Genomic DNA, 16,283 nt, shown 5'->3' with positions numbered 1-16,283 from the left:
ATGACTCAGATCAGTACAAAGATAACACACTCAATGACTTAGAGATCTATATGAGACAATTAAGGAATCACAAAATACAAAACACTGAGATGACATTAAAACAACTTTGGATCATGAGGAGGCTCTATGGCTTAAAGTGCCAAGAAATCGAAGAAGGTTGTATGAAACAACTAAGGGATCACATGATAAAGAGCATTGAGGTCGACAATTAGAGAAGGTGAACTATATAAGTGAAATGTGAAGGATGATGTGTGGAGGAGCCTAGGGCTTGGGTGCATTTGAGAGACAAGAAGATTAATGGGAGAAGACCTTAGGGCAAAGTCAAATTTTAATGGTAAATTTTTACGATGAGTTATGTGAATTGAGTGAGTTGTACACAGAGGAGCAAGGGTAAGCAAAATTTAGGTAGATTTAATCATTAGGATGATTGCACTCGAAAATTCAATTGAAGGATTAGAATCCATTCAACTAGTGGATGAGTTGATTGTCAACTGGTGGATGAGTTGATTGATGGAAACATTTAGTTGATTGAGAAATTCAAAACCTTAAAGTTTATTTGGGATTTGGGATTTGTGGTTTGGATTAGTGAATCAATGGAATCTAATCAATTAATGACTGAGTTGATTGGATAGTCGACTCAAGTAACAAAATATTTTTGTTGTGAGATCTAACAGTTAATTGAATAGTCAAATAATGATAGATTAGTTGACTGGTGCTAGGATCCAATCAACTGATCCTAAAATAGAAAGGCTATAGAGAATCATTGATGATAAAACTATGATATAATAGTCGAAGTACTAACAACTACAACACATTAGTCAATTGGTGGTGGAATCCAATCGACAAATCAGTAGAACGATCACTACTAGTCGAGAAGATTAGAGGCTTATTTGAACGAGCAAAGAAGAACGATTTTGGTGTGGATGTCATTGCCATTGAAAGCTTGTAAAATATTTCTCCGCCTTTGAAACTTATCAAAAAGGAGAAAATAAAGAGGGTTTAGAAGTGATCCACCAATAGATCATAAGCCTCAGAATATAAGTCTTGGAGACTATCGAGCCATGTAAATCTCAATAATTCACTTAATCCTTGTTTTCACTGCATATTTGTTGAAGTAAGCTAACCTTGTAGGAAGAAAAGGTATTCACCCCTTAACTTTTGGCCACTCATACTTCATGATCCAACAAATAGTATCATTTTTTTAGAATGTTAAAACAGGGATTTTTTTTCCTAAGAATGAAAAGGATACTCCACCTAATATTAATCACTCCAAACAAGCAAGGAAGAGTGAGACACAAGACCTCTTGGCAAGTAACTCTTGGCGAGTTGTAAGAGTAATTGAGTGAATTTGGGATTTAGATAGAACTTGACTTACTCAAAGACTTAACCTTCGAAGTGGTTGTAGCATATATATCTATATATGGAGTGCGACCTGAAAACCAAGAACATTTCTTTCTTAGCATATTTTTCCCTCCACTACTTTTTCTGACCTACTTAGACATCTATCCATCCACTGACTAAATATGTGGGAATTAAACTCGAACAATTTCTATTCTTCATTCTGCATTCTATACTTTGACATCGATATATCAATCTATCAATCTATCTACTTAGACATGCATGATCGATCGTCTGTCTATCCACTTGATTGATCCCATTCTCCATTCTGCATTCAGCTGACCTAACGCTACCAAACCTTCCCCTGCAGCAACACGCAAACAGTGTGTACTTTGATATTCCATGTTAGTTCCAACAGATCTCCTCCTTCCCATTACGCATGTCTCCTCTACTTCATCAAACTGATCGATCACCATTTAATAAAATCTACGCTAGCTTCTCATTTCCTACTTAATAATCGCTCTATCTGCGTTTCCTTTTGGGAAAGGATTGCAGTGAGTTTAATATGGGAGATCAAACAGAAGCAGTGGCAGGCCTCGACCAGCTCGACTCCAGTTCATCCTCCTACAACTCCGCCTCCCCGTCCTCCTCCTCATTCCACTCCTCCTCCACTCCCCTTTCCTCCTCCACCACCACCACCACCCTCCTCGTCTCCGATTTATCCTACACTGTCCTCCCCTCTGCCACCTCCGCCTTCATCCGCCGCCGCCGCAGCAGCAGCGGCGGCGGCGGCGGCCACTCGCTTCTAGAGTCTGTCTCCTTTGCTGCCGCCTCATCCGAGATCCTCGCCGTCGTCGGTCCAAGCGGTGCCGGCAAATCCACTCTCCTCCGTGTCATCTCAGGCCGCGCTGGGGCCTCCAGTTCCACTGCCGCCTCCATCTCCCTCGGAGGCCGGCAGGTTTCCAGACCGGCCCACCTGCGGAAGCTGTGCGGGTTCGTTACCCAGGAGGACAACCTGCTGCCGCTTCTGACTGTGAGGGAGACGCTGGCGTTTAGCGCGCGTCTGCGGCTGCGGGGGGCGAGCGCGGGCGAGCGGGAGGAGAAGGTGGAGGCGCTGGTGAGGGAGCTGGGGCTGGAGCGGGTGGCGGACAGCTACGTCGGGGACGAGGAGCGGCGGGGTGTGTCGGGCGGAGAGCGGAAGCGCGTGGCCATCGGGGTGGATGTGATAGACGACCCCCCGTTACTGCTGCTGGACGAGCCGACGTCGGGGCTGGACAGCGCGTCGGCGCTGCAGGTGGTGCAGCTGCTGGCGGCGATGGCGCGGACGAGGCGGCAGATCGTCATCCTCACCATCCACCAGCCGGGCTATCGGATTCTTCAGTACGTCTCCACCTTCTTGCTCCTCTCCCACGGAAAGGTATATATATATACAACTGGTTTTGCTCGATTCTCCAGTGTCAAAAATTCTCTACTTTGATCGAAAAATCTTAATGTCACTGGTATAATTAAATATCTCTGCATAACTAATCCAATGAAAGTTGCTCTTTAGTAGGTGGCTCACTATGGCAGCCTGGAATCTCTCACTCAGACGATCGCAAGGTTAGGGTTCACAATACCAACTCAACTTAATCCTCTGGAGTTCGCCATGGAGATCACTCAGCAGCTACAGGACTACCGCGTCTCTTCTGCGTTCCCTCCCGAAGCAGAGGTATACTACAACAGCAAGCTGAGCCAAGATTCAACGTTAGAAGCAGAGACACTATTTCACAGCAACTACTGCAGCCGCCTGGAGGAGATCAAGACGCTGAGCTGGCGATTCTGGAAGATCATCTACAGAACGAAGCAGCTGTTCCTGGCGCGCACCATGCAAGCCGTGGTCGGCGGCGTGGGGCTCGGCAGCGTGTACCTGCACGTGAAGCCGGACGCCGCCGGCGTCGCCGAGCGGCTGGGCCTCTTCGCCTTCAGCCTCAGCTTCCTCCTCTCCTCCACGGTCGAGGCGCTGCCCATCTTCCTCCAGGAGCGGCGCGTGCTGATGCGCGAGGTCACGCGGAGCACGTACCGGCTCTCCTCGTACGTCGTGGCCAACACCCTCGTCTTCCTCCCCTTCCTGCTCGTGGTGGCCCTGCTCTTCGCCATCCCTGTCTACTGGCTCGTCGGGCTCAATCCTTCCCTCGCCGCATTCGCCTTCTTCGTTTTGGTGGTGTGGCTGATCGTTTTAATGGCGAGCTCCCTGGTGCTCTTCCTCAGCGCCATCTCGCCTGATTTCATACTGGGAAACTCCCTCATCTGCGTTTTCCTGGGGGCCTTCTTTCTCTTCTCCGGCTACTTCATCCCCAAGGACAGCATCCCCAAGTACTGGATCTTCATGTACTACATCTCCCTCTACAGGTATCCATTGGACTCCCTGCTCATCAACGAGTACTGGAGCGCGAGGGACAAATGCTTCTCCAGTGGCCATGGAGGCGTCTGCTTGCTTACCGGCGGGGATGTGCTGAGGGCGAGAGGGCTGGTCGAGGACTCCAGATGGACGGACGTTCGGGTCATGTGCTTCTTCTTCTTGATCTACCGATTCATGTGCTGGATTTTGCTGGTCAGGAAGGCTTCCAAGACTCTGCTCTAACTCATCGATCATGCATGCCGGCCTGTGTGAATTAAAATCTTCAAGAATTGATCTGTTATATATTCGTCGAGTTCTTTATTCAAACAATTTCAACTAATTCTAATGGATTCCATTATTTAAATACTTGAATTCATTAAAATACTTCCATTATATTTTTGTGGCGTGCTATATTGATTTAAAACGTGCCAAAACACAATATATGAACCTCATTGTCCATAGCTTCGTCTTCTATTCCAGCAGAAACCTCAAACTTGGCATAACTGATACTACAGAGCTGTCTTGTTCTATCAGATTCTCCTACTATCTCAAAGTCAATATATGCCTGAGAACAAGGGAAAAGGAAGTTATACATAGATACAAGTGTCAACGCGTTTAAAGGATACAAAAGGTGTATAGTTTGTGTATGATCCATGAAAATTTTTCTCATTGATTTTAGAAGTCATAGGTCAACATATCAGTCCTATTAGCTTAACAAAGAACTACCAATCTGGATATTATGGTTTTCCAGTGCAGAATAGGGCTCTTTTAAGTAGAAGAACAGTGCACTTGTTGTTTAGTCCTATGAACATGGCCATCTGCTACTATAACAATCAAGTAAACAAAAATACCCTTCCTATATCTGATGGAACCTTCACTTTCAATATTCATAATGTGTTTTAGTAGATACAACTACGCAAAACAATCGACTCAAGCAAGTGATAATCACTCATTAAACAAGAAAATTTTCACATTGCATACCTTCCAGAGCAACTCTGGTATGTCCAATGCAGGTTGAGCAATTGCAAGCTCAAGCAATGCTCGAGCACGCTCTGTTTCATTCAATGTCCTCTCAAACTCAGCATATTTACACCATGCGTGGCAGTTTGCAAGGGCCTACTCCAGATACTTCTCATACAGGGTTCTGCAGCGATTTACATTGCCTAGTTGGAGTTCAATTTAGATGTACCTCTTAAATATCTGTTAAATATATAAAAATACTTAGATAAATGACCACCACAAACATTTCTAAATCTACTATACATTTCCAAGTAACATCATACCTTATCCTTTGGTGCCATTCCAATGGCATTTCCCAAGATTTGTCGTGCAGCCTTTAAGTTCCTTTGTCTTATCTCAAATTGGGCAGCCATGAGCCATATCTTTGCAAAAGAAAACTTCTTGTGAGGTATCAACTTCAAACATTCCCTAAGCCAAGACAGAGTGCATGTAAGAAACTGTATGAAAAGTAATAATTTAAAACAAGGAAAAGTTGTTCGTTCTTTGTAGAGGTTGATGCTTACCTGTAAACCTCCCTCGTTCTATCCATGTCTTGCGCATCCAGTTCTTCATAATGCATAATTTATTCTATGATACAATAAAAGTTATGGATCAAACAACCAAACAATTGCAAACAAAAACAGAAGTTGTAGATATTTATTAGTATTGAGGAATCACATTGTGCCCACTAATAAGCTAAAATGGCTTACCACAAGTAGATATATCTTTGCCAATATCGCTTCTCCTCTGCTGGAGGCACATTGGCTATTGCTCTTTCATACACCTCCCTCACCATATCCTTGTTTCCACCATTCTCCTCCAGCCTTATGTAATCAAACCAGGAGTCATAATTGAAAGGGTTCTTCCGCACCTCGTCATCATACTTCAATCTCATTTCTCTGACAATAGCATCTTCAATGCCATGCGTGTCTCCATGTTGCTTCTCAAAAGCAACGTATTCTTTGTATACATCCTCGGCCCTCCCCTTTGTCTCGAAGCCTGCAAAGGCAACGAAGAGCTGCTCTGCTTCCTCATCTTCAGAAAGAAGATCGATGGCGCGCTCATACACCGCATGGGCGCGAGCAACTTCACAGCGTTTGACCTCGAACTTAGCATACTTGATGAAAGAAGAAGGGCGAGCGTGGCAAACAACAAACAGTTCGTAGATAGCACGTGCACGGTCGACCTCACTGTAGCGAAGTTCAAACTTAATGCATTAATAGCAGAATTGGGGGGAGCCATATAATAGCAGAATTTATAATTGCATTATCCACTACTAAATCGGAATAGGAGTGCAGGACAATAGCAGAATCTGCCAAGGAAATATTGTAGTTTACAGGACTGATAAAAAAAACTGAGTGTTCATGAGATGAAATCAAGTTATATTATGATAATTAGAATATCATCTATTTGATGAAAATCAAATGTATTATATGAGAATCAAACATATCGAGCATATATCAATATAAGATTTCATAATACCAGGAAGGTGATTTCTTCTAGTTAAATACTATTTGAAAAGATCCACATTTTTTAAAATATTACAACGAACACCATAGCATGGATATTTTTCCTTCTCCTTATCTACCTACCTCTCCCCTTCCCTCACCTCCTCCCAAACAAAGCGTAAGTCGGAGTATAGGACAATAGAAAAATCCACCAAAGAAATGTTGTTGTTTACAGAACTGGTCAAAAAATTGAGTGTTCAAGATGAAATCAAATTGTGTTGTGATAATCAGAGTGTCATCTATTTGGTGAAAAATCAAGTGTATCATATGAGAACCAAGCATATCAATATAATTTCATAAGATCAGGGAGGTGTCATCTATTTAAAAAGGTCCACATTTTTAAAATATTATAGGCATGTTGACAAAGTCCATTAATATAGAAAAGTTCAATTATTGCTTGAACTTAATCAATTTCTCTAATAGGGGATGCATCTCAACTCGGTGTCTCAGGTGAAGTTTCCAAATCTACATTTTTCTCTTAGGGGTGGATATTCGTCAAAGTGAAAATTGTTGAAGTATATGTGGCTCATATCGAATAGGATCGTGGTGAGGAGCACGACCAACCGTGCTCCATTCTAGAGCAAATAGGACACGCCCAACAAACACCATGACACGGCCCGCGGCGAGAGGCCGTGCTTCATGCTGGAATTCCATGGTGAACAAAACACGATCATGTTCTCGGACACAGTTCTTTAGTCTCTCGCGGGACTAACTTAAGCATATATCAAAAAAGCTGGGCATCTTTGTCATCTGATGTGCATTAATTTACTGAGGTCTGTCTACATATATCATCGGAGGAGAGGAAGATAAAGAATTAAGGAATTATAGATCCTCAGATTCTAGACATGATTCAAGAATTAAATAATTAAGTTCAATTTCCTTTATGAGGTGAAGATAAAGATAAGATTTTAAGACGTGGCGTGGCGAGCACAATAAAAATATCAATAGGATTAAATTACATTTGTGTCTCACAACTAACAATATTTAATTTGAACGTCCATTAAATACATTATAAAATTCTTTGGAAAATATATCATTTTTTAAAAAAACTTCCATGATGAATTAACTAAAATGTGGTTATTTTTAATTTAATATTTACATAGACAATGGCGTCTCAAGTTAAAACGTAGGATATGGACCTCACGGGCACAACACAACAGTAAAGATATTCGATATCAACCAAAAAAAGTCATAGTGCGATCCTTTACTGGAGCACGCGTTGGTATTGAATTTGATAGAAAATTTATACTCGAGAGTCTCGATTGAAGTACCTATATGCGAAAAAGATTAAGAGTTTACCTTCACAAGTAGAGCACTCGTTTATCATATTAGACGATTTTATAAGGATGACACGACTGCAGAGATTGATCGTGGACGTATTACTATTATATTTTCGGATGTACTCTTGATTAATAATAATAATAATAACTGAGGAAATGGTAAAAATTGTGAGAGGACAGGCAAAAACTGAATTCAATGGTGAAAATAATTACTATACAATTATGACATGAAGGAATTAGCAAAGGGAACAAAACAAAAGAGACTCGATGGCGAGGATCGATGGTCCATCATTTCGAATGAGCCATCATTGCACATTTTGATTGTGTGAAAAAGATCGATCATCAGCTGGAACTCCTCCATCCGTTCATCCCTCCACCATCAACATCACTATTTCTTATTTAAATTTTATTTATTTATTTATTTTTAGATAATAATCAAATTAAAATGACATCTCAAATTAATAAAACCGTTAAAAAAAATATTATTAAATATATATTTTATATAAAAATATCATTAATTATTTCACTGCCTACTATTAGAAATAAATAGTTATATTATAATTGCTATAATATATAAAATAGTATTTTTAAATTAAAAAACTATCAAATTATTTAAAAAATTTTAAATTAACAATATTATTATAGGAACCATTAGTCATTGGCTGCTATACAAGTACCGGATTCGATTAATTTTGAAAATAAATAAATATATTTTTGAGTTTACATATCGATAAATTTAGAATATAACTTATATTAATTAATCATTTAGATTGAAATTGATCAAAGTATTTTTTTTAATCACTGTAACTGATCTATGGCACCGTATGATGTAGGGCTCGATCGGTCACTCTTCTCTTCCCCCATCATTACACTTCCTTCAATCTCGCCGCATTAATTACCTTATGTTATCTTTCTCTCCTTCACGTACACATGCATGATTGCTTGAGAGGCCGATGGGAGCAGATCTATCACACCGTCTCCACAATATAAATAGCTAGCTATAGTCATGCATCGCAATCCACTCAAACTGATAGATCGATCGAGGCATGCCCAATCCCCTCCTGGCTCCTGCATCGATCATATCGGTTGTTCATCATCAAGTATATATTCAAGTATATATAGTTTTATTTAATTTGCTTGATCTCTCTAACTGTGTCAGGCTTTGTGCATGCATGCCTGCAGTTACTTAGGTCATCTAGCTAGCTAGAGGCGGCGCGCGATGGAGAGGCTGAACAGGAAGCTGTTCTGGCAGAACTGCTGCATAATGAAAGAGAACGAGAGGCTGAGGAACAAGGCACAGCGACTGAACCAAGAGAACCAGCTGCTTCTGTCTCAGCTCAGGCAGAAGTTGGCAAAACCCAACGCTAAACACCTCGCGCCGCCTGATCTCAAAGCCTTTCCCGTCTCCAAGTACAATAACAACGGCGATAATGCAGCAAGCAGCCAACTAGAATAATTATGCTTTGGAATTAAGCTAGCTACGCCTCTTATCTTATATATTATCAGTAATTACTTGGTAATAAATAAATATATAAATATATATTTCTAAGGGCCAACGCGTTCATTTCAAACATATATGAGAATAACAATAGGCAATCTAGCTAGCTAGTGTTACCAACATATTACATGGCATGCGTTTGGACGTTCATTTTGTTGAGGGGATGCAAATCACTGGTTGCATATTAGAGTAGACATAACACTAAGAGTAAATAGCCTAGTTGTAGTCTCCATCGGTCACTTCCCTAGAGATCATATCAGTGATGCTCCAGGTGGGGTAGTTGTTGTCCGATCATCACCGAGCCCCTCCTTCTACGTGTCCTAACGTTGGGCTCTGTGCCATTGAAGGTCCCACAACTAAGGCTTTGGGTGACTAGGAGTTGGCCTCCTCGCCTTGTGCGCATTCCTCTCCATTATCAAGAGAGGCCTTATCTGAAGGTGTATCAACATTGATGACTGATGACTCCCTCGCGTTCCATGTCAAACTTCTGGCATTCCCAAGTGGAATGGCCATAGTCCTGGTTAAAGGAGCAACATAGGTCCAACTGATACTTCTGAGGCCCCAGCCCTTCCATACTTGGCAGATGCTAGAGGGGGTGTAGGGGATGAACAACCTCAGGGGCTCGGACATAGTCTTAGGGGATCTATGGATTTCTTACAACTGACAATGTAATGCAAAAAGGTGGAACAAAAATTGTTGAAGGAATGGATGGTGTTGGACTTCAAGTTGTTAATTATAACTTCGTAGCTAAACTAACTATCATCATCATTCACTGCTTAAAGCTTGCGATCACCCTTCATAGATTGTCGCTTGCCAGGCCCATCATGCTTTGCCTTGCCATCATGCCATGGCCAAGCCAAGTCATGTACCATCACCCTGTGCGACACATGAGAGACAGACAAGACAAAGAGGAAGAAGACAGAATTCTCTGTCTGCGACACATGCATGGACAGATTGCTGGCTGGAAGAAAATTAATATGGCTGTTCTGCTGTCAAATATGAAGCAATTGTTTCAGAAGCTTAATGAGTAAGCTCAATGGACTGGGAGTGAGCAGCAGCAGCTCTTTTAGTCTCTCTTTTATGATTTCGACTAGGGGGGATCCACGTGGAGTGTGCAGTCAGCAATCGCCATCATGCTCTTTTATCATTCGATCGGCAATTTATTAAAAGACCATGTGGAGTAGATCATGGGAAAATAAACAGATAAACAAAAATATATCAAAAATATGGTTTACTCTATTTTTCATGGAAAGACTTTGAGACAATGTTCTGAACCAGCCAAGAAACTGTCACTGCCAAATCCGTGTAATCAATTAACTAAGTCGACTAATCCATAGGAAACATAAAGGCATTTGATAATTACAATTGTGCTAACAGTCAAAATTATACTGCTCCTAGCTCTCAGGAATATGTAAAAGTCATTGCAATTGGCAATTTAGCATCAACTTCAAGAGAATGTCAGATAAGCAGCCATGGCAGTTGCTGGTTAGACCAATACATAGATATATTCCGCATGAAAAAATCAGCACAATTTTTTTACGACCGACACTCGTTTGACTGCCATATTTACTCCGTAAAAAAATGTGAGAAAAGCTATTCCTGTCCAAATAGATTCAAACTAATAAGCTTGCTTCAAGGATTCTATTTCCTTTTTCCTGTATCAAGGCAGTGGAGCAGCAACGACTGACGTGGAAACATAAGTGTTATTTGAACTCAGTCTCTCGAAGGCCTTGCTTCCAAACCACCACCTGGGCGAGGAACCAAGTCGTATGGCATGTAGGTCCCTAACATTCTGTCCCAAATCGAGAAGAAAGGCTGCGAGTAATTATACTTGGATCCTTGAAGTTGGTGGTGGATGTCATGGTATGCTGTGTTATTCTGAAAGAAGATGTGGAAGATGTTACCAGGCAACCAAAGCCCACAGTGATCATCGATGGTCTTGATGGTAGCAAAGCAGAAAAAGAACACAGAAGTCCGTGGTGTCATCCCGGAAACCAGGAACGAGATGGCACCCCCTAAGGTGTCAAGAAGGAGGCCTTCCAGTGGATGGTTATAGAGAGCTCCGATTGCGTAAGGGATGACCAGGCGATGGTGCTGAGAGTGAATATGTCGGTACAAGAACTTATTCTGATGCATGTACCGATGCACAAAATACTGCCATGCATCCATGATTAACATTGCTACAAAGATCTGAAAGATTTGAAAAGGAATGGATGGTTGAACAGGATCTCCCAATGTGCTTGCCTCTGAAGTCACCTGAAATACAAAAAAAAAAAAAAAAGGAGAATGATATAATACATACAACCAAATTAATTTTCATCCTCAGTTTCAATGTTTTTCAAAGATAGTTATTGTGCAACCCATAAATCAAGTGAGTGCAAGTTTCTTTAGATAACTAAACCCTGCAGTCCTGTATCCAGATTTAAGGGGAGAGACAACAAGGCCATGTGGCAATGTGCCAAACTTGGCTTCATTTTCTCTTATTATGACCCAACAAGAATCAACTATATAACATAATGCCAAACATTACTTCACCCAATTTATAATCACCTTCAAGTACATATTCTGTAGGTTTGGGAATATGTTATGAAGACTTCAAGCTAGAGGTGAAAACGATTACATCCTTGTTAACATATATATACATGATGCCAGTACACCTTGAACGATATTTGAGATTGTATCAAAATTTCATATAAATCCTTTTTAGTATAAATCATTATGTAATAAATCCATATGCTCTTATAATGTTTTTCAGAGCTCATAGAAGTAAGGAATGAACCGCGACACAAACATCTCAACTCAGTCGTAAGATTCCCTAAAAGATAAGAGTCCGACTACTCAGTTTATATAGCAGATTTTTCTCCAAGTTAACACAATCTTGGTGGAGGGTATCATAAATAAATTGTTATAACAATATATATATATATATATATAAGTAGAATATTATTCTTACACCTGTGGGTCGTAAAAATAAAATTGTTATAACAATCATGCTTCGATCACAAGAAATCATTCGAGCAATACCATCTACCTAAAGCGTACATCTATATTTCCTGAAAGAACTTGCATTAAATCTCCTTTAACAGAAAATTTATAGCCTTAGCCTGCACATAAAGAACAGGCATATAATGCTCAACTCAATGACATCCAAAAGACCAAAGTCTGATTCTAGAAAAGTTTATATTGTTTTTAAGCAATATGTAGGAAAGAAGCTTGTGATTTCTAAATAGAGCAGCCACATTTCAGAGAGTAATGAGATTAGATATTTGATACTTCAATGTGCCCTCTGAAAACTTGTTGATTGTGCATACATTTGAATCACAGGAACAAGATCTCACTAATGAAACCATACTAAACTTACATTTAACTTTGAATTGAATTTCCAAAATATACCACATTCAGAACAATGTCATGATACACTATGTCAATGTAATGAATGGCTACTTATCAAATACATTAGCTACCACATAGAAGTAGCCTACTTCAGGATGCTATCTTTGGTTGGAATAAGCAAGCTACATTTTAGGTTCCACCATATATATATACATAGGCTATATTGCAACTAGTAGATAAAGAAATATACACATATATAGAATAAACTAGAAAATTTTGCAACAAAGGCAGCTCCACTCATACAATTTCTTTTAAACGGAAAACTGAAACAAGATGAGATTTTGCACCCTAGGTATCAAGACACTTCGATTTGACAAGATGTTTTTATACCTAGGGCATTTCACAATAACTTAATAATTAAAACAAGAGGATTTTATCTCATTTATAGAGTCAAGTAGGTCTCTTTGACCTACTTGCTTTATACTATTCAGTCTAACCATGAGATTTTTAAGAATGTTCTTACATGAAAAGATGGAGGAAAATAAAGACTGTAAAACCATGATAAAAACTTTCTCCATTGCTTGAAACAAAAAAGAAGGAAAAAAGAAAGGCGAAAGATTCACAATCTCCTCTTACAAAACATACTGCGACAAAAATCTGAAGGAAAGCAAAAACAAGTGTATCAAACAAATTTCTGAGCCTTCTCTATTCCTGGATCATAAACTGTAGAAAGTAAAATTGGAACACTTCCATCTGTTTTTTTTAACCTAACCAAGAAAACAAGAAGACGACAAAAATATAATTTTCTTCCTTTCATTATTTCATTCTTCCACATTTATTTTCTAAGTTTTCATCCTTCCATGTAAAAACAATAGAAGTATTGTCAGAGATATTGATCCTATTTTATCCTGTAATTTCCTATTTTTTCTATTGGGTGGAGACTTGGAAATATGCAATTGCCAATGAATAATTAATTTTTTATTTTATTTCTTATTAATCCTTCCACTACACATAATTCTTTTTTTTTGGTTGTTTCTTATTAGATCTCAAGTAACAAACTGTTTCATTCTATTTATATGAATCAATTACTCATAATGCATTACCATTCAAAATAACATGGCAAGGAATGCTAATAAAAAGTTTTGCAGCACATCCATCCTAAAACTGTCTATTGTTCCATACATTTTATTGTTAGGACTATGAGCTGCCATATTTCTACCAAAACAGCTATAACCCGCAAACAATTCAAGAATTTGCTGGTTCTTTTGCTAACATCATTAAGAAGAAAAGATGAGTAATGATACACAAGTGAGTAATTATTTTGAAAAAAAAGGATCTCAATCACAAGATAGAAAGCACATGTTAGGCTTAAGGCTATAGATCCTTCTACATCAAACACGAAATCAGAAGGACATTTAGTACATCTCATTAAGCAAGAAAAGAGACAGCGTTGAAAAATTATCAAACCTAAAACCACAAAGCATTAGCATGCTTTTTTAAACATAAATCCTTGGAGAAGAAAAGGAAAAATTCTCACCAAAAAGAGTACTTGTGCAACGGCCGCTTGAACGAGTTGTTGCAGGAGTACACCCTTGACCACTGTCGGCAACGCCACCAGATTTTTCTGTTCCTCTTCATTTCTGGTGTGCAAACGATACTCGTCCAACCGTGGCAACAGCTGGTACAAACCAGCATAAAGCCAGTAAATGATGATAGGCGCGAATGTGCCCATGAACTCATCACTAACGTACCCTTCCCAAAACACCATCTTATCAAGGGTTCAAAAGACCGCAACAAAAAATTAGGGTTCTGCTTCGAAGATCCAATCAGAGGAATCGGAACGAAAACGATTATATTTCAAGTCGGGCAACCAAAAATAATCAGAAGAGAATACAAGGCAGGAAATCTGGTGAATTTTAGATCTTTGGTTCAGGAGTTCGGTGGTGAAATTGATCCGGATGAGGAACACGGGATGCGTTCCAAATCAAATAGCCAATGATCCGAGACAAAGAATCGGATGAACTACAACCTTTTAGGCTTACGCTGGTGACAAAAAAAAACCGTAAAGGCAATAAATCTCAGGCCTTGCTCTTCTCAGAAATTTGAGGACAGAATGAATCAGGATGGCGATATGAAGGGTTGAATTCCCAAAAGGTGAAACCTAGTTAGGGTTCCTACATGCAAAACAACCAGTTCAGGTCAAATAACGATAGTGATTTCGATTTTGGGAGATTCATGGGAAACCTTTCTAGTTAGGGATCCGTCGTCGCCGTCTCCGCCGCCGCCGTCGTCGTCGAAGGCGCGACGAACGGGAAACGTAAGGAAGGAGGCCGTTCCCCCTTCGTACCTGTTGATCCGAGTGCGGCCGCGCACCTGCTCGTCAGGGTAAAAACCAAAACTGTCTTGAAGAATTCGGAGGCGTTATTCTTCTGATTTTACATACCCACCGTGTCTCCATACCTGGCCCACGTATCTGGCAATTAGAACATCGCCACCTGGATGGGGTAGCTTTTAGGGGTACTTAAGGACGCTTACTCAAAATAAGGAAGGCTTTCAATTGTACCCCTGACTTTTTAAAAATTTTCTTCAGTATTTTAAAAATAAAATATTCAAAAAAGTTTTTAATCAAAAATTAAAAGGACCCTCTAATTATTAAAATCTTTAAAAAGACACCCTTTAATTATAAAAAGTTAAAATAGCACCCAACGTATTTTTCATCTAAAAAAATATGTGTATTTATAGCGGCTAGGGACTAGTACTGTAACATACTAAAATAAATCGATTTATTTTTTTCAATAATATTATAATAAAATATTTTTATATTATTTTTATAAATTTAATTAAGATTATTTAAATTTTATTAAAATTACTTAAACGTGTTCAAAATCACATTAAATTTGTTGTAGCATCCATTAAATAACTACTACTATTTAGTCCATTGATTGACAATAATTATAAAAATTATTAAGTGACTGTTTTAATATTGTAATAATCATTTATGATTATTATATTATAATAGCAATAGTTGCTATAATAATTTTAATCTTTTAAAGTGTTATTCATCAAATTTAAGCAACATTGATCAAATCCATAAATAGTTTTTTATATAAAAATACTTTAGATGTAACTGATTGTGCTACTTGCACATATGATTAACTTTGTTATATCATAAATAAATTTAATTTTAATCATTTGTCATTATAAAAACTCAGATTCAATTATTTGGTATTCCCTACATCAACAATATTTTCTTTTTTAATTATGATAATTTAGTTCAAAGTTAGGTAAAATATAAGTTCAATTTTTAAAAAACACACTCCCCTTAACTTACTCTCTCCCCTTGAAAATAATGTCCTTGGCGTTTTGCTTTAACTTTTAATGATTTTTCTCCCCCTTGACATAAATCAAAACCTAGGGAAATTTAAAGAAACACATGGTTATTCTTTATTTGCAAAATTGCTCTCAACTAATTAACATTTAATTAGCTTTGAAAGAATATAGATGAACCACTTCGAGAAAAATTTAAATCGAGCACAATTATTAGAAGTTTTAAAAACATGAATTTTTCAAATGTGTTTAAGTAACTTTTAGGAAATATAAGTTAAAATTCTTTTGCAAAACGTGTTTCTGGCTTTTCAAAGAGAAGTTTTTAAAAAATATTTTAAATTTAAAAATAATTTAAAATTGTCATGGACTTAATATTTTAAATTTTCGTTTAGTGACTTAGCCCAGTAAGAACCAAATAAGTCTAAGTGTAGAAGTTCAAATATTGAGTTGGTTCAATTTAGATTATTCAATTTATGAGTTAATTAATTTGATTTGTTTTTTTATTGATAAACATTACAAATTCAATCAAGCCTATACCTTTCTTGATTTGTTTCCGCTTAGTGACTTTGACTCCTTGGTCTTAACTTTTAATTCAATCAAGGCAATATCTTTTTTGATTGCAG

General features: G+C 38.6%; 2 protein-coding genes and 1 pseudogene across 2 annotated transcripts; 1 reads left to right on the top strand and 2 right to left on the bottom strand.

Moving 5' to 3' along the window:
• Positions 1-1,902: 1,902 nt before the first annotated feature.
• LOC141820447 (ABC transporter G family member 23-like) lies at positions 1,903-4,079 on the top strand. Its single transcript, XM_074707764.1, has 2 exons — positions 1,903-2,755; positions 2,891-4,079. Exons 1-2 carry the CDS (start codon positions 1,904-1,906, stop codon positions 3,956-3,958), a joined length of 1,920 nt encoding a protein of 639 aa, XP_074563865.1. The 5' UTR covers position 1,903; the 3' UTR covers positions 3,959-4,079.
• A 54-nt stretch (positions 4,080-4,133) lies between these two features.
• On the bottom strand, positions 4,134-6,876 carry LOC141820312 (pre-mRNA-splicing factor clf1-like; annotated as a pseudogene).
• Positions 6,877-10,410: 3,534 nt separating this feature from the next.
• Positions 10,411-14,695, bottom strand: LOC141820437 (very-long-chain aldehyde decarbonylase GL1-9-like). The gene is made up of 3 exons (XM_074707749.1): positions 14,578-14,695; positions 13,871-14,507; positions 10,411-11,256 (listed from the first exon to the last, which is right to left on the bottom strand). Exons 2-3 carry the CDS (start codon positions 14,099-14,101, stop codon positions 10,714-10,716), a joined length of 774 nt encoding a protein of 257 aa, XP_074563850.1. The 5' UTR covers positions 14,102-14,507; positions 14,578-14,695; the 3' UTR covers positions 10,411-10,713.
• Between the last annotated feature and the right edge of the window lie 1,588 nt (positions 14,696-16,283).

The sequence above is a fragment of the Curcuma longa genome, unplaced genomic scaffold (genome assembly GCF_044706935.1).
Source record: "Curcuma longa cultivar G26 ecotype Majalengka, Jawa Barat unplaced genomic scaffold, ITB_CL_G26_1.1 utg3290_np1212_1714210_RagTag, whole genome shotgun sequence".
Taxonomy (NCBI): domain Eukaryota; kingdom Viridiplantae; phylum Streptophyta; class Magnoliopsida; order Zingiberales; family Zingiberaceae; genus Curcuma; species Curcuma longa.
Note: the sequence above shows the minus strand (reverse complement) of the source record. Positions and strands in the feature narration are given on the sequence as shown.

Bases quoted from the DNA above. Each gene is read 5' to 3' on its own strand.
- LOC141820447 (XM_074707764.1), top strand. From the start codon at position 1,904: ATGGGAGATCAAACAGAAGCAGTGGCAGGCCTCGACCAGCTCGACTCC. The intron at 2,756-2,890 runs GTATATATATAT...GCTCTTTAGTAG, and splicing joins TGCTCCTCTCCCACGGAAAG to GTGGCTCACTATGGCAGCCT.
- LOC141820437 (XM_074707749.1), bottom strand. From the start codon at position 14,101: ATGGTGTTTTGGGAAGGGTACGTTAGTGATGAGTTCATGGGCACATTC. The intron at 11,257-13,870 runs GTGAGAATTTTT...TTTGTATTTCAG, and splicing joins TTGCACAAGTACTCTTTTTG to GTGACTTCAGAGGCAAGCAC.